A 23,760-nucleotide genomic window follows, 5' to 3' on the forward strand; every position below is an offset into this window, starting at 1 on the left:
AAAGGGTTATGTGTGTGTGCTTGTAAGTGTTTTTGCCACAAGTAAGAATCTGATTACCTGTGAGAGTCTCCTTAAAGACTGGTATACACAGGGTTAATACGTCTGGTTTGCAGCTGCTTGCGGCAATGCCCATCAGAGATACAATCTCACAATGCTGGAGGCAGTAAGTAATTTAATTCAAGAGATGGATTAAAACAAATTCAGAATTGCCTTGATAAATTCACTTGCTGTGTTAGCACTTAAACACTTAAAACTGGTTAACACTTAGCACATATATATACATAAAACAAGTAACAATAAAAAACTTGAGTTAGTAGGTATTTTCCTGGGGAAATGTCTGACAGAGCCAGAGGCGTGCAGTTCTTACCAAGACATTTCTTCTTGGTGGAGGGAGAGAGGTCCGGGCCCATCGACCCATCCATCAGGTAAAGCGGTGTTTTTTTCTTCCACCAAAAAAGAATTTTCAGATATCGGTTTTCCACCTTTTGAAAACCTTTTGGCACCTCTTGGCAAGGTGGGGGCTAAGTCAGTTAATTTGTGTGATTGACCCTTGGCGAGGCGGCTTGTGTTGTCAGAAGTGGGGACTCTGCTGTTCACCATAAGTTGTCCATTGCCTGCCACTCCTTTTGCCCACCATCTCATTTGCAAAACCCAAGCTTATTTTGCAGAAACAAGCTCACCTTTGCTGACTCCCAGTGCCACAGGGCCTAGTTAGTGCATTTATACTACATGGGGGCTTGGTGATACTTATGACAGGATGCACATTGTGACAGAAATTGAGTACTTTCTTTGAACAGTACTCAATATATAATAAAAGAGAAATAAAAGGGATTTACAGCCCTTATTATAAAGACATTACTACAAGATAATAGTACTAACAAAAAAAAAACCAGAGGTAATATTTCTTTCTCCAGTATCCCCCTCCTCCATAACATGGTGTTCAGCTGCCACAAGTTCCAAAATATGATTTTCAGTTTTCTTCCTGTACTATGGGGATTTCTTAAGATGCAGCAATATTTCTAGGTAGGACTTAATGATCTAGAGAGTGGTATCCCACTTTCATGATTGGGATTGGAACTATGCGTCATTTAGAAAAAAATCCCAAAATATACCCAGGTTGGGTATGTGTCTGTTAAATCACTCAAGGAATAGCTGCTGGCACAGGTCTCTTCTGCAAAGCCGGTTTTCTGTTGAGAGGAGTGCTAGTTTACTGATTACTGCTCTGAAGTGGGATTATTTGCTGGTACGTGGTTCTTGTGGTGTCAGATTCTGAGGACCTTACAGCCAGGAAAAGGATTCAGTGGTGTGCACCTAATCTCTTTCTGTGTATAGAAATGATGTTTGTGAGAGGACCTTAGAATGGATCAAAGCGGCTCCCATCAAACCCTTTTAAAGCAATGTGTGCTTCCCACTGCTGTACTGGATTCCCCTGGGCAATTGAAAGGGCATGTATGTGTTTGTAGGGGCTGAGAGGGGAGAAGTGCATTTTTTTCTCCCTTTTTTGTGGGAGAAGGGTGCTGTTCATGAGCTAGACTAAGTAAATCCTTGGCTTGTAGTCCGAGGTGTGAACTGGAATGAATTGCCGTAGGCCTCATTTATCTTAACAGACCTGGGAGATTTGACAGCAGCTGAGATTTTGGATTGCTAAATATAGGGGTTGTGACCATGAAAGTTCATTGCGCTATCTGGCTTTACATGTGGATAGTCTGAACTTCTGAGATTAGATTATGCATCTCTGTCAACAGTACAAGTTAGGTATAGTAATGGAGGAGAAGGACTGTACTGCTTTTTTGGTTTTGAGGTCTGTTCAAATCAATTCTTTACATAGTGGTAATTTCTCTTGGGTGATTTATCTATTACTAGATAACATAAGGTTATTAAATGCGTTTGCACAGCAGCCCTTGTTATCTGTTTGTGCATTGTTGCCCTTGGTTGCTAACATTCTATATACACATGTGCATTACAAATGATATGCCTCTATCTGGTTATAAATGTTTTCCATTTGGAATTATCTGCTTCTGCTACAGAGATGAGAGGTGTTCACTTGAGCATGAAAGATAATGGGCCAGAGGAAAGCAAAATAAAAATTATGAAACACTGAGCTGCATACGAAATATGTGACATTATCTAATAGGCTTGTACATTAGATTAAGTGTGGCAAGAAGTTTTGCTTACGTGCCTAGTTCATGCCATGTATTCAAGTTATTGCATGAACTTGGGCTGTATACCTGCAGAGTAGCTGAGAGGGAAGAGAAGGTATTTTATGGCAGCAAACCTGGTATAAGCCTGACTTTATTTGCCAGGAAGGTAGTTAGCTATGTTAATACATTCTGGTTTTCTAAAACCTATTGAATCCTTATTAGAAGAGTGGAAAAGCAGCTCTTTCTGTTCCTAAGACTTTGGGCCACAAATAATCAGATAAAGAAGGTGGAAACATCTTGGTTTAGAATTAATTGGTTTGTGCACATTCTGTCTTTTTGCTAGTTTATTTGCCTTTCATGCAGAAGCAAAATGTACCTGATGAGATGCTTCTAGTATAGCAGCCACTCCCCTCATGTGCTGACTTCTTGTGCTCTGCCAGTTGGCTGTTTTGCCTTGGTGCAGGGCAGTGAATCCCATTCTGTTGCACAGGTCATTCAGGAAGGCCTTGAGACCCTTGCCGGGAGCAATCTGACCAGTTGTCTCTTGGGTCCGAGACAGGTAGTAGCTCCTCTGTGTTCCTGCAGCAGCTGTAATGATATGCCCTTAAGTGTCCTTTATGATCCAAGAAAATATTGGTGCTTTACCTGGTGACCAGAGTGTGCCTCTAGGCAGCTCAATGGACGCACAAAGCTAGAGCATAAAAATAATGAATTGGCAGGATTTTGCCCCTTTCATATAACGTTGATCTGCAATTTCTGGCACAGAGGGATGGTTGTTATGTTAAACCTCGTTCTTTGTTGAAGAAGAATCTACCTTCACTGCAAAAAAAGCCACATTTGTGCCAAGTGCTAAGGTTAAAGAGGGACGTGGTAATTCTTTGGACTTTGACATGGAAATCATTTTTTCCCTGAAGGTGAAAGCACAAGACTTGTGGAGATAGGAAAAACATCCAGTGTGCATTCTGCTGCACCAAAGTCAACAGGGACTGTTAGGCTTTAGAAAATGCATCAAGTTGAGAATGCAATTATTTATTTATTTAGTATTTTACCTCTGTTGGAACTTAAAGCTAAGAAGAAGACTTTAAAAAAAGTCAGCCAAATGCATCTGTCTCAGCAAAGCACAAGTATCAGACTTTACAAATGTAATTGTTCTGAGAGATGGGAGGACTCATTTAAGCACTCAGAATGGGAGCACATTAAAGCATGAAAGTTATTGAAAGTGAGGCTTAATTGACTGTTCTTTAAGCTACTTCTGTATGAACATGAGACAGTCATTTATTATTTATGACAGTGCTGTATCAATAACTTTGACATTTGAAGTCTGGGGACAGATCCACAGCTGCTGTGGGACACTGGAGTCCCATGGTGCCAAGACACCTTACATCATTGAGCCTGATATCTTCCCAACTTAGGGAGGGTAGAGGCATACAAAACTTAGGCTATTTGCATGTGACTGGATGAAGAGCATGATCTGTAGATAGTTTTCCTTTTGAGAAACAGCTTGAGACAAATGTGGAAATCTTTTCCATATTGTATGGCCTGCCATACCACACCAGCATTCAAAGAGGAGGCAAGACTGTGGTCCAGCTCGCCCCTCTGGGCTAGGAATGTCCACTCACACAAGCCAAGCAAGTTGCAGTATTGCAGGGAGAGCAGTTAACATTGCTGGGGCCTCTCTCAAACCCACCATTCCCTCAGACCCTGAAAGGAAGATGGCTTGTGAAGGGATTTTGCTGATCCTTTCACATACAATCTCTGTAGGTGTGGGATGGCTGATGTCTTCTGACTCCTTATGCTCCCTGCCTCCATCCTGCCCTGCTTCTGCCCGTTTCTAAGGAAGCAAAGTTGCATGAATTCCTTAGCACTGCTTTGTTGCACTGAATAGGGAAACCTGACAAGCAAAATCTTTGTGGATTTGTTAAAAACAAACAACCCCTTAGAAGTATTAGAACTTAATTATGTTAATATTAAACATAATTATTGCACAGTAATCATGTTTTCTACATTTATGAGAATTGTGCTGTGTTTTCCAAACATCTGTACCATATAGAGACAGGTGGTGGAGTGCAACATTTCCAAATGCCAAATCTGGCGTCATTTTCCCATTCCATATCTGGCTGCTCTTTCTCTCCAACTGCAGATACTCATTCAGCTTAGTCAAATTGAGTCCTTATTTGAGAGATTCTGCGCGGAAAGGCAAACACATCTATCTTTATAAGCCTGTTTGTTTCCATAATTAGAAACAAATCAACAGTGTATTGAAGATGACACATTTGTTCATTCCTTCTCTTCTCCCTATGGTGGCATAACGCACTGAAGCACAATAATTAATGAAAAAGAATGCTTATTATTCAGGCAACGTAGCTGAAGTGGAAAAAAACAGAACTTAGGTTAAAAATATATTGCTGAAGACCATCAGTGCCATCACAAATTGTATGATCAGTTCCAGGGGGAGAGTCCCACCATTCAGTCCAGTTGGACAGGGTGCTCTAAAACTGTCAAAGGCAATTGAACTCAGATTTCTCATGTAAAATGCAGGAAAACGTGGTATGGATGAAAAAAGAACTGACTTAAGTGTCCTGCTAGGGCATCTCTAATGTTCTTCTCAAAATAGTGACTTTTTTAGCTTCATTTACATGTCTGCTGTGGCTGAGTGAAAATGATGCATTTTTTTAAGTAGACTTTTCTTTGGAGAGAGTCTGCCCAATAGGTTTTGTATGACAAAGGCTGCACATAATGCTCTGCTCAGCACTCTGCCTTTGCAAAGCAAGGCTAATATGCTTTAAATAACAAATGCCAGAAAATGCCTGACAACAAAATATTGCTTTGTCTCCTGTGGACATGCTACAGAGTAAGTGACTGCTTGTGGTCCAGTATTGAAGATTAGGTAAAATACATCACTTTCCTCCACCTCCTGAGGCTGATACTGAAGTCTAGGGAAGGATTCTTCCATACTGATTAACAATGAGTGAGCTTCCAAGTTTCCCTCAAGACTCTCAGGCCAGTCACTTCATTTGCAAAAAGCTACAGTCTAACCAGAGCATTAGAATTGTTTACTGCCTAGTAAATGTCACAGCTGTAATTTGCAGCTGGAGTCATGCTGGTGGCAAGCAAAGACTTGAGTTCTCTTCCATTTCCACCTGTTTCTGTAGCACACCTACCTAGCTATGGAAAAGATTTTGTGTTTACTTAAACTTCTAAAGTCAATCCACATTAGAAAAACTATATGACAGGAGTAAGAATAGCCTGCTTGCTAAAAACAGGTGACTGGGAGAACAGTAACTTTATCAAGCGTACTGATTTTCAAGTCCTTGATTAGAGCCTGCTTTCCTTTTATGTATTTTATACTCAGTGGTGATGCTGCATTGTTGGTGCAAATAAAGCTTCCTAGTATTGTGAATCTATGAACAGCCACTTACACTTAGAGCAAAGCTTTGATCTTCATATTTTGGTATTCACCCTCTACAACACTACATTTTGGGAACAGAGGACTGTTTTGCACTATTTTTAGATGAGCACAATTTTGAGTACATAAAAGTCTTCTTTTGAATTTAAGTGCTGTTAGTTAGTGGTGGATTTGATAGCTTTGTGCTGCAAATCTCGGTGTGTTAGGGGATGAACAGTGAGAATGTGTTGCTTTTGCACAGGCATGATAGAAAGCCTGAATATGGTGTTTTGACTTTATAGGAAAAAATAGTATATTGATCAATACACAGGAGGTCTGTTACAAAGTAGAATAGTGTTCTGTGCTTTGTGTGTTACTGTCTCATATTGTTTATTTAGGGTGATGCAGGCACAGATAAACTATAACAGATATTGGCAATATAATATGGGATATTCTAGGAATATATGGAATCTATTCATAAAATATAGCTGCAGTTGAAGTTCTGTGATGGACATGATCATCAGATAATTTATTTTCCATTCTTTTTCTTTATGAAAATCTGTAAGTATCAGAGTTTTTACTCAGTGTTCTGTTGATTCCATGAAGAGAATTCGCTTATGCAAAGGTATGGGGCACGCCCAGGCTTGCAATGCCAGTGAAGCCAGCTGCAAGAGTATCATGCCTGGTGGCTGCCTGAGAGTCTTCACAAAGAGGGGTGAATTTAAGGAGTATTTGTACTTGACTGTTTTGTTATTTCCTCCATATCCTCAGACAAGTAGGTCGGCTAAGGTCATATGAGTTTTAACAGTCTTCAGGCTAGAGAACCCCTCATGAAACAGCTGTGTTAAATTCTTTGTCAGCCCTGAGAGAGGACACATCCACCTCCTTTTCAAGGATGAACATTTACTGCGTCTAGTAAAGTCAGCTTGCTTTTAACTTTCTGTTGCATTAACCATTCTAGTGTGCATATTGTCTAGATCTGTTTGAGGAGACCAGTTCACGGAGCAGCTGGCTTACCGTATTGAGCATCTAGCTGGGCTCAGTGCAGAAATGTCCCCCTTGCACATAGCTAGGAGAAGATTTTACCACTAGTGCCCATGAAACACAAGAAGCCTCATTGCTTAGGTTTAAAGGAAAAAATCTGTGTTATTTTATTGGGAAGCCATTTGCTTTTGCTCCTCCCTCTGCTGGGCTCTGGTGCCATCCCCTGTCTGATGTAACCTCCCCTCAGCTCAGTGCCCCAGGGTGTGAGGTGCTGGCCAATGCAGAGTAAAAGACGTCTGCTATTCTCTGGACTTTAAAGTCTATTTAGACTGAAAAGGAGCAATAGACATGGTGATCCCATTCTGCAGGTGGGAAATCGATTATGGAACAATTAAATGGCTTGCTCAAGATTTCACAGTAAGGGCTAGGTAGCATTTAACTTTTAATGCAGGTTCGACTATATCCAGTTTAACATTGTAACCACAGGAGCAGTATTCTGCATCACAGCAAAGGCATTTCTAGAGTTTTGGAGAGATTTGGAAGAAAAGGATTTTAATAACACCAAGGCAATTCTGAGTGCTTCCATAACATAAATAGAACCTAGCAATGCTAATAAAGAATAGTAGTGAACAGTGTTTTCAGTTAACAGTGATAGTGAACAGCATATTTCAGCTTGACCTATTGCATTTTCTCAAGCAATGATATGATAGCTGTTGATTGAAAAGTTATCACATATTTATTAGGAAAGGATCTCCTTCAGTACTTTCACTGGTCTCTGTTGTCCTGTGAGAAGAGCAGAAGTCTGTAACTTTTTGGTAGAGATAGAAAAGCAATGTTGAAGTTTAGAAAGGAAAATGGAAAAAGGACAAATATATAATAAATTTGTTCTATTCTTACTTTTCTTCTTGAAATATTGGTACCGAAAGTTCGTGGACAATACTTGGGTATATTTTTCTGGAAATATAAGGTAGTTATCTTGTTTGTTGCTACAGTAACATATCTGCACATACGTAGCTATGGAACTTTAAGATTTAGTGCTTGTGTTAATGTTAAACAGTGGCAGGATTCTGATGTCACTTAGGCTGAATAGTTACATGTGGGATTTTTTATTCCTATATAATTTATGGTCCTTTTACTCTTTGTTCACCTCTTTTTAGACTTGACTAGTTCAGAATTCTTGGTAGTTAAACCAAAAGGGAGTGTTTCCATGTGCAAAGACTCCCATTTTGCTGAAAGAACAAGTGTTTACACCTTGTCGAGCCGATACTTCTTGCTAACATCTAATTCTTTCCTTTCCACAGAAGAACTCAAGGAGAAACTAAATAAGTATGTTGATGAAGTGAATGCTCATAAGCCTGGTTTCATCAAGGTTGTTCGACACAGCAAACAAGAGGGGCTGATTCGATCTCGAGTTAGTGGATGGAGAGTAGCAACAGCACCAGTGGTCGCTCTCTTTGATGCCCATGTGGAATTCAATGTGGGATGGTATGTGTCTTCAATTTCTCTGCCCAAGGGACCTTTTCTAAGCACTATTTATAAATTACTGAATGGTGTTTCTCTTGCATATAGAGAGTGAATTAGCATTCTGATCTTTTTAATGAAAATCCAGACACAATCATGGACACAAGCATAAAAACTTTATTTGTGGTGTGTAACATAATCTAGATCCATTTTTATAGTCTGAGCTATGTGCTGGTCTAATTACAATGTATTTAAACTATATTGGAAAACTGCACATTAAAAACATCCTCTGATAGTGTAGCCCTTTGCCCACAGAGGCAAATTTATCTTCTTTAATTAAAAATATTATGTTTCTTTTATGCTCTACACTGTAAACAAAGAAGTGTCATTTTGGCACTGAGGTTGCTTCTTTGTGCAAAAGTAGGACTTAACTAAAACCATGTATTTTAATTTGTTCAGTCCACATTTATTGTCTCTGTTTCTTCTTGAGTAAAAAAAAGATGGTAAAAAGACAGGAGCTTCTGTCCTTAGGATAACTCTATTATTTGAGTTAATAATAATTAGAATTAATAAATAATAATAATAATAGAGTTAATCAATCAGAGTTGATCTTGATGTCCTTGGTAATATTGAGAGCCTGAAGTTATCATTATTTGGTAACAAGGCTGTAAATGCTGTACGATATGGAGTGACTCATTCTTCCATTTACTAGCTAATATCAAGGTTAATAAAAGGCATCCTAGATAAAATACTGCGGTGTGTTATTTTGGGGCAGACCCTGCTCTGTCAAAACTCCATCTCGGAGAAAAAGGGGCTCTGAGTGGGTAACGGCTATAGACTTTGCCCTTTCTGAAGCAGGTGGTATAAGCTGCTATTTCCATCAGTGCTCTGTTTCTACTGACATTTCCTTTTCTTTTTTTTAGGGCTGAACCAGTGCTCGCTAGGATAAAAGAAAACAGAAAAAGAGTAATTTCTCCATCATTTGATAACATTAAGTATGATAATTTTGAAATAGAAGAATATCCCCTCTCAGCACAGGGGTTTGACTGGGAGCTGTGGTGCCGATATCTGAACCCTCCTAAGTCATGGTGGAAGCTGGAGAACACAACTGCTCCAATAAGGTAACATGCAACTGTGACCTAGATTAGTGTGTCACTGGCAATGCTCATGTAGATGTGACTGATAGTGCGTGGTCTCAGCTACGTAACAGATTTTTCTAACTGTAATAAATTAGATGTTTAATTAGTTTAATGTCCTTGAATTGTCCTCTTCAGCTTTCATCCTTGACCCCTATGCAGTCATCAAGAAAACTGCTGTTTTCTGTAGATCTTTTAACATAGATTTTCTTGTTACTAGCATGGGGTAAAACACATTGCCAGAGTGAAATGGTAGATTGAATGCTCAGCAGCACTGTTTCCTCCAAATGTCTTGTCTGCTAATTCAGTGGTAATGTGCCAGAAACAGAGTTTTCTTTACAAATGCATTATATAAACAGAACTGATCTGACAGTTGTATTCATTATAATACTGTCACATAGCTTTACCTCTGTATTAGGTCCTAGGATTTAATGCTGGCCCACTACTAGAGTGAGAGAAAAGACTGTATTAAATCCTTGTTTTGGTACAATCTAGCTCTGTACTTTGTTATTATGTCTAGAATATTGCTAGGCTGGTACAGATCAATACCCTTACCTCTGGGAAAGGAGTAGGTGGCTCTGAATCCCCTCAGCAGCTCTGCTGAGATTCCAGGCCTTTCTTTTGCATTCATAAAAAGGAGGTCACTGGTACCTACAGTCTGGCTCTCTGCAGAAAGAAAGAGTGGAGACTGTTTTCATTATCTGCCAAGCAGAACCTTTATTAGCAATGGCAGCGTAAGGGTGTCATCACTGCCAACCAGCTTCCATGCTGATGTAAGGGGTATCTTTCATCTTTTCAGGCAGACAGCTTTTTTCTGGAGTTGTCAGCTTAAAGACTCCAAACTACAGTGACCCACACGCTGGTCATTAAAATAGAACTGGAAAGTAGGAGATGAAAATTCACAGGCTTGCCACAAACACGTAAAAAAGGATGGTAATTTCCACTTAGAAATGTTTCTCAGTGTTGATGAACTCCATTAACGTTACAAAAATGCTTTGAAATGTGCTACTGAGTCCTGGAGCGGAAAACCTTCTGTATTAATTATGATGACCCGGTGGGTCTCTTCCAACCTGGTTATTCTATGATTCTATGAAAATTACAACTATTTAAACTCAAAATAAAGAGCAAATCTGCTTTTCCAATTCTGTTTTATTTGAAGATTGTAGAATGAATGTTTGTCCATGTTGGATGTTTAGGTTTGTTCCCTAGACCTTTCCCTGGCACCTATTATTTGGGTGCGCTACGCTGCATGTGTGTGCTGGATAATTAAAGGAAGCAAACGAAAAAGGCATATGTGTTGATTGATGACTTCTATCATGCCTCCAATATGCTTCTAGAATTATAACAAAGGGAAGCTGGTACTCTGAAAAATACTTTAAAAACCACACCAAAAGCAAAAGTACTTTGTCATAAAAAAGCATAACTTTTGAAGTGACATTAACTGTTATTTTCTTCTTTTATAAATACATGAGAAACGTTCTTTCATTGTTATGAAATGGGTACTATAGCACTTCAAGTTAAAGCCGTAAATGTATAATTTCAGTAGAACTGTGCAATTTTTGATTCAGACATCCTATAATCTGTTTGAAAGCAGATGTCTGCCCTTATTGCAGCTTGAGTGTTCACAGCAAATGCAAGATGATTTCCCTGTACTTCTAATTAATATCCTGTTGCCACCAGAGTTCCTGATACCAGCATAATAATCGGAAAAGCAAATTTTATTTCTTGCCATTGTGTATAAAAAGGTAGAAGAAAAATGAAATGTCCAAGTTATGCTGTATTCTCCTCTGCTGCATCTTATAAAAGTAAAATTGTACACTCTGTGACTGAACTCTTACCTTCTTAAGGTTGGTTCTGCATGGTAAAAGTTGGCTAGTTCAGGTCATGACATAAATAAGAGCTTACTGATTCAGTAAAGTTATGTGTTGGCTCAAGATAATAATGTTACAGTATGCTGGCAAGGGCAGACATTTCCTTATTCTGTATTGCAAAACCTGATCTGGAAGTAGATATTAAAGAAATAATTTCTTCTTTTACATAAGCTTACAGACACAATTTTCTTAGCTGTAGATTAACTTGGCTTCTGGTTAAACATACAAAACTGGGCGTCATTGTGTATCTTTGTTAATTATCACAGAAACCTGAGGACTTAGGAGGGACAGAGACTGGAACGGGTGGTGCCTCAGAAAGAAAGCTGGGGCTCTTGGGTGTAATATTGTTAGCACTGAAATCCTACCTGTTCTGGTGAATATGAATGTCAAGTCATTTTCAATCCATTTTCCTTTGATGGTACTTATTTAGTTGCAGAATCAAGAACATTAGAAGACAAAGGAGGATAAATCTGACTTGATGCACCATTTGACCCTGCAGTTATAAGTATAATCTGATTCTGAATAATAAAGTTGTTCATATTCTATGTGCTAATTTTGATTGCTACTGTTTGATTCTTCCAGAAGTCCTGCATTGATTGGATGCTTCATAGTAGATAGAGAATATTTCCAAGAGATTGGCTTACTGGATGAAGGCATGGAAGTATATGGAGGAGAGAATGTGGAGCTTGGAATCAGAGTAAGAAACATAACCAACCAATACTAGTTGCTTCCATTTAAAATACAGCTTGCTTTTTATTGTTGAGTGGAAGAAAACAGTCAAAAATGTGTGGATGACAGCATCCAAAGGAGATCCACAGATCTGTAGTGGTAAAAATTGTTATATTGGAGGAGAGACAGGGAAAAAGAAGAGCAAAAGCTCCCGTATCTTTTTAAAGAACTTACCTAGGACATGGGTAGAAATACACAATTTAGTATTATTCTTTCATTCAAGTAACAACGCTAGAATTATGCAGAGATGATACCTAAAACTCCCTGCTTACCTGTGATCCCAGACTTGGTAAGGAGAATAGTTTCTCATATGGCAAAATGGGAAGAGCTTTCCTAGATCACTTGGTTTATTTAAGTTTGGTAAAATTACTATGGAGCAAACTGGAATATACAGGCATTTATGCACCTTCCCTCTGGAGGAAAATCAAAATTCATGAAGTGCGTAAGTGCACATATTTTCTTCATCTATCATACACTCTTCATCTGTTTACTGTACGCAGTATTTGTGTGATTTGTGTATGTCTTTCAGTATCTCTTCACAGCTAAATAGCATTCTGAAAATGCAGTGGTGGTCTGTTTGAGAATCTTTCATTTTTTTTGATAAGAGAGAAATTCTTAGATAGATAGATAGATGGCAAGAAAAAATCTGTGATATGTGTTATAAAATTAAACTCTGAACTCTGCTATGAAGTGTTGCTGGAAGCTTGCATTTTGTGGGTTTTTTTTTGCCAGAATGACATACTATTATATAGTAGCAGAAAAAAAAAATATTGTAAAAATATAGAATTCCCTGCTGAGGCTGTGAGATATAACCAAACCCCCTCTCTTTAACGTTTGGGTTCATGAAATTCTTTTTCTCCCATCTGTCAGATATAAAATATTATTGCAGCAAGACTGAAGGGGAGGTCCCCGCTCAGTTACATTTGAACACAGTTTCAAGGAAAGAGAGAGAAATGCAAGATTGCCTGTTTTAATAACACCATTCTCCTCGCTGTGAGGGACAGAGAAATGTCTACTATTCCCAAAACCTGACTCTGCAGCTTAGTGTTGTGATGAGGTGAAAATTAGTGTCACTTTGATTTTTCTTTTCTTTTTTCAACTGAAAAAATTATTGTCTCCTTGTGAGTGCAAGCAGTTTTATCTGTTTTTGCATCATGAGATATATGCTGTCCACTCTGCTATACTTGGCCTTGCAGAAGTTGATTAGGGAGAGTTCTTTGACAGGCAAGACCAGAGAGAGACAAAGCTCTGCATGATTGAAACTTTGGAGTGGACTGGATCACTGGAATAAGACCCAACAGCACTCTGATTTCTTTATGGCTTTTTGTCAGTCTCCAGGGAAGCAGTGCCTGACCTACATAAAATACTTTCATCTGTAACAGATTGTAGTGTGCAAGGTAGCATAATGTATGCTCCCTCATCTTACTTTATCCTAACTTGGATCTGTGTTCCTGGATAGATCAAACCAAATTACTGAACTGTAATAAACAGATTTTTCAGCAGTTTATTACCAACTCCTCTCACAGTTCTCAGCACATCTCATATAATACCAGGTTGAATATAAATGTACAGTGCCGTATTAAAGCTTCTGGGAAGTGCAGTTATTATTATTTCTACAGCTTGAAAAGCAAGCTCCTTTCCTCGGCCATCTTCTTCTGGCACACACATAAGGCCATACCCTGCATCTTGGCAAAATATAGGTGGCTGCTTCAAATATGTTTCTCATTGAATTTAGGGTGATGAGGCACTGGAACAAGTTGCCCAGAGAAGTAGTTGATGGCCCATCCCTGGAGGTGTTCAAGACCAGGCTGGATGAGGCTTTGAGCAATCCGATCTAGCGGAAGGTGTGGTTGAAACCGCATGATCTTTAGGGGCCCTTTCAACCCAAACTGTTCTACGATTATATGGTTACGGTGGGCAGATGTGTCATTCAGGTACATTCCAAGGACTTGTCCCTGGAGTGCAGCTCCCAGGGGCTGCCTTTCATGTCCTTTAGATAAGACTACATGGAAAACTGTAGTCAGCAGGTGATTTCAGGCCAGATGATCTGTTTCTGATGCTGACCCACATTTTTGTCCTTGCAGCACCAAACAGTCATTTCTAGATTACTGTCAACTGTGAGGCCTATAATGAATCACTTAATAAAGACAGTAATCCTTCTGCAAAACCCACATTATAATTACAGTATCAGTATAATAAATAATGTTTACATTTTAAAGTGATGCTCTCCAATCCGTGACTACAGATTGCTCACTGTGTTTCATCTTTCATTGCCATTTTCCTTATTTAAGAAGTATCTAGCGTCTTCAAGTATTATGCTCTGTAATATGCCTTATCATGTAGGGGTGGGGAAGCAAACAATATGTGCTCAAACTAGCCTGGTATCGAGACTAGCCAAGAAGTAGGATATTGTGTATCACGTTCTCTGATACGATGGAGTTGATATAGAATCTTAGAATCATTAAGGTTGGAAAGAAGTCTAAGAACAGCCAGCCCAACCATCAGCCCAGCACTACCATGCCTAATCAATTATGTCATGAAGTGCCACATCTATGTGTTTTTTGAACACTTCCAATGACAATGATTCCACCGCTTCCCTGGGCAGCTTGTTCCAATGCTTCACCACTCTTTTGGTAAAGAAATTTTTTTGCAATATCCAATTGAAACCTCCCTTGGTACAACTTGAGGCCATTTCTTCTTGTCCTATCACTTGTTACTTGGAAATTTCCTTAATGTTTTTCATGGTTTAAATTTCTAAGCAAATTTCATATTGCCTGTTTCCCATTCTTTGCAGTATTTAGGCACTGGAAATCTGCCTTTTCATTGGGAAATTTTATGCATAAGCATGTAAGAGCAAACATCTACAGGAACAGAAGAGGTTACTTTCTACTGCAGAAATGGCAGCAAGAGTTAGGATCATATGAGCTACCTGTTTATCTTAACCATGCTAGACAGACTGTGGTCCTGCATTACTGATTTTGTTCCAGAGGATGTAAAACTACTGTGAGCCAAACTTGTGTGCAGACCAACTGCAGCATCATGTGATGACAGGATAGTAAATAACTATCTCTGTGGCTATGCAGAGGCAAAGCCTTATTCTTCATTTGCTTTGCTAGCAACTGTATCTTCAGTGTTGTGAGATAAGATTTAATCTCCCAGCTGAGATGCTTCTGAGAAGCAAAGTCTACCTATTTAGGATTTCTTTTCATTATAGAAGAGAAACCTCTTGCTGTGTTTTCTAAAGTCTTGAAATTATTTGTTTTCACCAGAACTGATGGGGTTTTCACTGTGCAGGGACAGAAATTAGACCCTGATGAGATGGAGACTTATCCCAATGTCCTCTCCCAGGAGGTTATTTTGTCACCTTATCATCTGCACAAAGATCTAGTTATTTGTGTTACATGAGTGCAAGAAAATCCCCAGCTATTGGAAATTGTATCTGAAGTATCCATTGTAAGTAAATTGTAACAAACCACAGAAAACAGGTCTTTGATTGGAGGATTATGCTCTTGACTCTGGTGAAATAGTTCTCTACTCTGCTCCATTCGTCTCTAATTTAGTGTATTATTTTAATTTCTAAGATTTTTACCCTTGTCTCTGGCTTTGTAGTACATTTGTAAAATATTAAACATATACTATTGAATAAATATTAATAGATTTCTGTTGCCTTGAGCTAGAAGCTGACAGATGAGATCAAAATCTGAATCTCTCTGTATTTTCTCCTCAAGCAAATATTTTCTTGCAAAGCTTTTTATTTGCCCCGTAAGAAAATAAAGGCAGTCTTGTTGATACAGGATTTGACAGCATCGTTTTTGAGCACCCCAGTTACTTTATCTGGGATTGTGAAATTTTCATTTACTGAGCCCCAGAATAATATTATTAAATTCACATTAGCATGAGTAATGCTTTGTTTTGGTTTATGTGTAATCATTCCCAATTGTGTGGACTTCAGTGTGCTCTTAAGGGACCGGATTGCCCTTGGACAAACTAGAATCACATTGATTATCCAAGAGACCAAATAAGAACTGTGTTGGTAACTGCCTTATAGTGAAACAGAATGTGAGTGTAAGGCTGGGGTTTCTCACTGTTAGATCGTACTCAAAGAGTAGTGGTGAATGGCTCAAAGTCCAGATGAAGATCCATGACAAGTGGTGTCCCTCAGGGGTCCGTACTGGGACTGGTGCTGTTTAATATCTTCATCAATGATATTGCAGGGAGATTGAGTGCACCCTCAGCAAGGTTGCAGATGACACTAAGCTGACTGGTGCAGTTGCCACACCAGAAGGACAGGATGTCATCCAGAGGGACCTGGACAGGCTGGAGAAGTGGGCCTGCATGAACCTTATGAGGTTCAACAAGGCCAAGTGCAAGGTCCTACACCTGGCTCGGGGCAATCCCCGATTTCACTACACGATGGGGGATGACGTGATTGAGAGCTGCCCTGCAGAGAAGGACTTGGGAGTGCTGGTTGATGAGAAGCTCGACATGAGCTGGCAGTGTGTGTTTGCAGCCCAGAAGGCCACCCGTATCTTGGACTGCACCAAAAGAAGCGTGGCCAGCAGATCGAGGGAAGTGATTTCTGCCCCTCTGTTCCTGTCTTGTGAGACCGCATCTGGAGTACTGTGTCCAGTTCTGGAATCCTCAACATAAGAAGGATAAGGAACTATTGGAACGGGTCCAGAGGAGGGTGACAAAGATGGTCAGAAGGCTGGAGCACCTTGCCTATGAGGACAGGCTGAGAGAGTTGGGGTTGTTCAGCCTGGAGATGAGAAGGCACAGAGGAGATCTTATAGCGACCTTCCAGTACCTGAAAGGGGCCTACAGGAAAGCTGGAGGGCGACTGTTCATAAAGGATTGTGGTGATAGGATGAGGAGGAGCGGCTATAAACTGGAGAGGGGCAGATTTAGACTAGACATTAGGAAGAATTTCTTCACCATGAGAATCGTGAGACACTGGAACAGGTTACCAAGGGAAGTTGTGGCTGCCCTGTATGTGGAGGTGTTTGAGGCAAGGTTGGATGGAGCCTTGGGCAGCCCGATCTAGTAGGATGTCCATACCCATGACAGAGGGGTTGGAACTAGATGATCTTTAAGGTCCCTTCCAACCCTAACTATTCTATGATTCTGTGATTTGGACTGTGCCCAAATACCCTCGAAGGGTTTGGCTTGCACAGGCAATACTTGTACTTACAGAAGCCCCTACAAATCCGGTGCATTCAATTAGATCATGCATTAGATGGTTCTAGCCTTGTTTTCAGTAGGATTCTTAAAGGCCTATTACAATTCCTCCTTAAGTCAGTAGAAGATTTTCTGTCAAAAACAAGCCTATAGCAATCATTTTGTCTTTTAAAGAAGCCTACATGTTTGATAAAGCTTCCAAATATCTGTTACAATAAAGTTGTTTGTACCACTTCTAGGGATGCCTGAACAAATATTTAGTGATTTGCCTCAGGTTACAGACTAAGTCATCATCAGAGTCAATGGAATGAAAGCCCAGGCTTTGACTTAGAGTAATTATGTATGTCACGGAGACTTTGTGCTTGTAGATGAATTAATGTTCACAGGGATATAATGGCCCTGTTAAATGGGTAAGAGGAAATTTTGTTAGAAGGTAATAGCTCTTTAAGGAAAAAGGAATGAATGTTGCTCCCACTAAAAAGATATATAAAGACTTTACTTCAGTTGACTCAGGAGAAATGTTGTATTTATAGTTTAGACTGAGTATGGCACACTGCTTTTATACAGTATATTGCCACAGTGAAATTAGTTGTATTTGCAATAAAATAGCATTATAATAAATGTAACTGGTTCATTTCTTGTTAGGCTGGTGGTTTGTTTATAGAACTTACATAAAACTGGTGCTTTTCATCTTGCCAGAGAACTAGAGAAATGCAGTTTATGAACAAAAATGCAGAAATGAGTTGTTTGACCAGAAAATAGCCCCAGTGTTCTTTGGAGTATTGTCCATACGACAGGGTCTCTCTGTTGCAGAGCAAGCGGATGTGAAGTCTGTCATGCCTTTCCCCAGCCTATTTTTCCTCAAATTTCAGACATGCCTTCCATTTTTTTGATTGTTTTGGTGTGGGTATTTTTGATGATTTGGGTTGTTTTTGAAGGTGCTTTTGGCTTTAGCTATCTTTTTTTTTTTTTTTCCCTTTTTCTATTTTAACCTCTACACAACCTACCTTCTGGAATCATTATTCTTCATAGCTGACCAGGTAACCCAGTCTCTCTTGCATGATGCATTGAAGCCTGTTGCTGGCTAACATGTCCAGTCATTTCCAATTCAAAGTATTTGTGTATCCCAATTGTTTCTGTCCTGAGATCTTTCTTGTAAATGCCATTACAAAAGTGTTCTTTTTCATATTCACAAGAGGTTGTGAAGTATTTATATTTGCACCCAAATCTCCATATTTGATGTAAGTAGGTGTCTGTTTTTATTAAGGAAAGCATTTGCACAGTTTACATGCTAGGGTTTAGTTTCACATGTATAAATAGCTACACTGATTTATGTTTTCTTCTCCTCCTCCTTTCCATTCTCTTGTTCTCCTTCTTGCTGCACAGCAGTGCTTTGGCTCTGCCACTGTAGTAGTCTGAATGCCTGCTCCATATTCAGTGTCTCCGAACATCCAGTTCAGAAGCGAACTTTTGCATTGTAACTTCTGTAAAAACTGCAGGGTTCATTTTAATTTTAATCAGTTTGTGATTTACCACGCTGCCTCACAAACTATTGTATTAGGAAAATTAGGGTGATGTGCCAAGGGCTAGAAGTGACTGGGATGGAACAAAGAAAGATGGTTTTTTTCACCAAACTGCTGTATTGTAGAACTGTTTGCATGGAGAGTGAGCAGTGGGATGTGTCATGTGTGCATAGTATCCCTTTTTGTCCTTGCCGCTGGATCCCCATTCATGGCACTCCACTGAGCAATGTATATCTTCCCTAAATTCCCTTCAGGAAACTATCTCTGTGTCTCTCATTCTTGCACTTTTAGCTATCATTGCTTGCTGTGGCCTAAAAGCCATGCTTATAACTTGATTTTAATAAGTAGGCCATAGCCCTTCCCACTAGGGACTGATCTGCTCTACAGAAAAAAATCCTTAGTATATGATCAGAGGTGCTGTTCAGTGCCATTAGGTTGATGATGTGCAGAGGAGAAGGGCTGAGAAGTATACAAATAAGAAAATTCTTAGTTACTTCTTCTAGATAACATTTAAATATTGCTTTTTAAGATAGTGATTTCTCTTTAACTTTACATTAAAGCTTTAAATAGAGGTGTCTCTTTTATCTTTATCCATTTTGTGAATTAAGAAGATGTCATTTCTAGACAACTCTGCAAGAAAAATTTGTGGAGATCGACCAAATTACTTCTTACAAGAAGCATCCAATCTTTTTCATAGCCTACACTTTCACCAAGATAAAAATAATTCCTTGGCAGTACTTGCCTGGCACCCTTTGTAACCAGTAGCAGTTTCTCAGTGTGGTCAGAATTATTGATAAGGTTAATTTTGTTTTGAAAACTGCCTCACTGTGTTAACAACTTGAATCCCAAGATTATAGAGACTAAAATTCTCTATTCTTTATTCCTGTTGTAATTTTAACAGGAAAAAAGCCAACAAACAAAAAAACCCCAAATCCCAGCCTCTCTTGAGGATAAAATAAATAATTGTCGTGTCTTATAACAAGCATCAGTCGTGACATCAACAGAAGCTGCCTTTCTGCAGCTTGTTTTGGTTTTGTGTCAAACCCGCAGTGGAATAATTGGTTATTTTTCCTCTGTTTTGCTCATGAATGCCTCAGCAGGTAACTTGCAGCTACAGCATGTGTAATTATACGTACAGATAGCATTACTAGTGAATCATTTTTGTGTTTCTGCTCTTTCTGGGAAGAGAACGTTTTATTAGCTGCTCCCGCATGAAAGCAAATGATTGATACGGCACCAGCTAGCACAGGGCATCACTATACCCTACAAGGAAGGAGGAAGAACCACTTGAAGATTTCTCACAGGTGTTTTTTTAACAGCTATACCTGTGTGGTTGCACATTACCAACTAGGCAGTAATATAGACATCTTGATGTTTTATGAGAGGAGAATGTTGTTTATAATGGTATGGAAAGAAATAAAACAGTTTAAGTCAATATGGACTTGCAAATCAGTGGACTCAGATAAGAAGCAAATTAATTAGTGCATTATTATAAGATAGCCTTATGATTAATATCTTTCTTCACTTTAAATCATTGCATGGTGGCAATGCCTTTGTAGCTTCTGGTATTACAATTCTTTGTGGCCTCATCTGTGCAGTTTCCATACTCTTATTTGGTTTGTTATGATACTGAGGGGAGGCCTCTCTAGAATTTAATTGCATGGACAGTTTTTAGTGCTGCAAGAGTTATTTAATAATCTAAGAAAGACACCTTTACTTGTGTCACAGCACCTTATAAAGGGATGTGGAAAAAGTGGAGGTATTGTTATTTTTGCTTCAGTATTTAGTAACAGTGATACATCTTGGGCTGTCTGGTCCCCTGAATCAGAGGACCACGAATGTGGGAACATTGACTTTCCATTTGTAGACACTGAAATTGTAAGGCACCAGCTGTATCAAATGAATGTTCACAAGTCCATGAGCCCTGATGGATTCATCCCGGAGTACTGAAGGAGCTGGTGGGTGTTATGGTAGGACCCCTCTTGATCATCTACCTCAGGTCTTGTGAGTGTGGGAAGGTCCTTACTGACTGGAAGCTAGCCAACATTATTTCAATTGTTGAGAACAGTGTGAGGATAGACTCAGGGAACTACAGACCTGTTAGTCTAATGTTGATTCATGGGAAAAATATGGACAAGATTATACTCCACGCTATTGAAAGGCATTTAAAGAACAGTTGAATCATCAGACATAGTCAATGTGGGTTCATAAAGGGAAAGTCCTGTTTGATTAATTTGATATCTTTCTATGATAAGGTCATCCATCTAGTGGTTGAAGGGAAGGTGGTGTATAGAGTTTTTCTGGATTTTAGTAAGGCTTTTGATACTGTCCCTCATGGACTTCTTCTGGACAAGTTGTCCAACTGTGGGGTGAGCAGGTTAACAGTGTGCTGCGTGCAGAGTGGGCTGAAGGGCAAAGCTCAAAGGATAGTAGTGAATGGGTCTACATCTAGCTGGCAGCTGGTCACCACTGTGCCTCAGGGTTCAGTTCTAGGGTCAGTTCTGTTCAAAGCATTTATTAATGATCTGGATGCAGGAGCTGACCATTAGCAAGTTTGCTGATGATACCAAACTAAGAGGTGCAGTTGACTCTTTTGAGGGACGTGAGGCCTTGCAGAGGGATCTAGATAGATTGGAGCATTGGGCAGTGATTAATGCGATGAAATTGAAAAAGTCAAAATGCTGAATTCTGCACCTAGGATGGTGTAACAACAAACACAAGTATAAAATGGGAGAGGAATGGCTGGAGAGCAGCCCTGCAGAAAGGGATCTGGGGGTGCTGGTTGACAGCAGGCTCGGTATGAGTCAGCGGTGTGCCCTGGCAGCCAAGAGGGAAATCCACATCCCGGGCGGAATCAAACACAGCATAACCAGCCCCTACATTTAGCATTGGTGCAGCCATCTATGATGAGCAACTAAGGGCTTTGGGTTTGTCTAGCTTGGAGAAAAGGAGGCTGAAGGGTAACGTCATGGCTCTCTGCAGCTTCCTGAAGAGGGGAAGTGGAGAGGTAGGTGCTGAGGTCTTCTCCCTGCTATCCGGTGACAGGACATGTGGGGGTGGCTCAGAGATGCATCATGGGAGGTTTAGACTGGACATTAGGAAGCATTTCTTCACCGAATGGGTGGTCAAACATTGGAACAGGCTTCCTAGAGAAGAGATCGATGCCCCAAACTTGTCCGTGTTTAAGAGGTATTTGGATAATGCCCTTAGTAAAATGCATTAACTTTTGGTAAGTCCTGAAGTGGTCAGGCAGTTGGACTACTACGCTACCATTGCAAGCCTCTTCTAACTGAAAATATTCTATTCTTTTCTGTTCTGTTCTTTTCTTGCCTTGGTCTTCTGGTACTGATCAAGTCTTTAGGACTAGTGTAAAATTAACAAGAGTGATCAAGTTAAGTACGGCTGTGGTAAGGGATAGAAAGGTAAAAATGTAGAAGATGGGCAGTGCAGGAAGTTGCTCCATGAATATTAAACCAGGTGCTAAACTGGTTATTCAATCTGATGCTTTTTAGCCTTTTAAGATGAAAAGTGGTTTCTTCTACTGCCTATTCATGACTTTAAACTTGGCAATGTAGTGATTTAAGTGTCGGTTATTTGCTGTGACTAGCAGTGAGATAGACACATTTGAAAAAGAACTGAATGAAGCCATATGCCTTCAGTGACCCTTGAAGCATGTTATCTCCTAGTAACACAAGGCATAGAGTAGTTCCTGCAATTGTAAACCAGCAGCACAACATACATAGTTTAACAATACATTGTAAAAGTTTCACAGCTTATGAAGATATGTGCAAAATTAATCCCTGCAGAACAAAACAATTTAAAAAGTACATAATGAAGCAATTAGCTAAAAGAGGAAGGAAACTACTCACAAATTAATATGGGAAGAATCTACATGTATTACTTTTTCAATGAGAGCGTTTTATAAAGGCACAATTAATGTAAAATGAGGCCTATAAGCAATTAATGATGACTTTAAAAGTAAGATTTTAAGGAATAATTTACATTTTAAAAATTGAGAGCAGCTCTAGTTATGTTAAAGCCTTTTATTTCCTTTTTAAAAACCTTTTAGATGGGAATGTTTTGTAGGTTGCTTACAGTTTCATGTTAAGATTATCAACTTGGTTATGGGAAAAAGCTATTCTTACACACGAAGTTTACCTGAAAGAATGAAAGGCTTGTATGATGATAAGTAGAATAGTCTTCAAAAACCCATAGGGCTTCAGTAAAAAAGATGAAGTAATTCTAAAAATCTCATCCTTCGGTGTCTGATTTTTCTATACATACTGTTCCAAGCTATGACTGTAGGCAGTCACCTCTTCAAATTAAGTTAGAACCCGATTTCCCACTCTGTGGGGGCATATTCCAATGACGTGATTCTCTTTTCCAACCCATTCAGCACCTGGAAGCAGGCACTTTATTTTCTTCCTCTTCCTGTCCACCTATATTCTGATTTTTCTAATCCCAGATTTATGTATTTCAGGCCAGGTCTCTGTGATTGATGCTACTGTTTGGGCAGGCTACATTCAATAAGAAGCAGCCTTTGGAGACCAATGGAATAAGCAAAGATGTGCATGCTTTCTTGATGAATTTAGGGGAAGTTAGCCAAATCCATCAGTACTTACTGTCACTCCTGCAATTATTTAGTGAGGATTGTCCGACTTTAGTGGAGATACGACCTAAATAGACTTATTTAATCCAGTGAGTGCAGTTTCTAGGTTTATAGAGACAAATTCCCAAAAGTACATGACGACCCAAAAAAATTTCAGGGTGAGATCCAAAACTCAGTGGTTGCTACTGGAAACATGAACATTGATTTTAGTGATCTTTGTATCTGACCATTGTCCCTGTCCTTTCTGCAGTCACTTCTCAAGATAGCAAAATAAAAAGGTAGACCCAAAATGATCACAGATTGAACTTATGGTATTGAATAAAAATAGTCTTTTCATACTTGCATGTAAAACATCAAGCTCATTGTTGGTTACCAGTAAACAGTTAATGGTAATTACTAAGATTAACAAGATTAATAAATATTTTTTGCATTAGATTGTTCCCCAAAATATATTTTAAATATATTGGTGACTATTTGTTTGTATCCACAGTCGTAATTAATTTACACTGACTGCTTTTATCTTCAGGGCATCTTTAATGAGTTCTTCTAATTTTGTGAGTTGTAGACTTCACAGAAGCTAAGAATTACTTCAGCTTTTTGCAAAATCACTTAATTATTAAAAAGGTTTTTTTGCAGTCCAAATGAAACGATGGTTTCAAACAAGGTCACATCAGTTCTTGAAGAAACTGCATGATCTGTGTAAATTTAATGAATGCAGTACATGCTAATAAACTGCTAAGCAT

General features: G+C 39.2%; 1 protein-coding gene across 2 annotated transcripts in view; it reads left to right on the forward strand.

Moving 5' to 3' along the window:
- Positions 1-23,760, forward strand: part of GALNT18 (polypeptide N-acetylgalactosaminyltransferase 18) — a 251,697-nt gene that overhangs the window by 154,481 nt on the left and 73,456 nt on the right. For both annotated transcript variants that reach the window (XM_069857567.1, XM_069857566.1), the window contains exons 5-7: positions 7,812-7,995; positions 8,895-9,092; positions 11,561-11,675. In XM_069857567.1, coding sequence (XP_069713668.1) covers positions 7,812-7,995; positions 8,895-9,092; positions 11,561-11,675 — 497 coding nt within the window. The remainder of the gene's footprint in view (positions 1-7,811; positions 7,996-8,894; positions 9,093-11,560; positions 11,676-23,760) is intronic.

Source organism: Phaenicophaeus curvirostris, chromosome 5 (assembly GCF_032191515.1).
Source record: "Phaenicophaeus curvirostris isolate KB17595 chromosome 5, BPBGC_Pcur_1.0, whole genome shotgun sequence".
Classification (NCBI taxonomy): domain Eukaryota; kingdom Metazoa; phylum Chordata; class Aves; order Cuculiformes; family Cuculidae; genus Phaenicophaeus; species Phaenicophaeus curvirostris.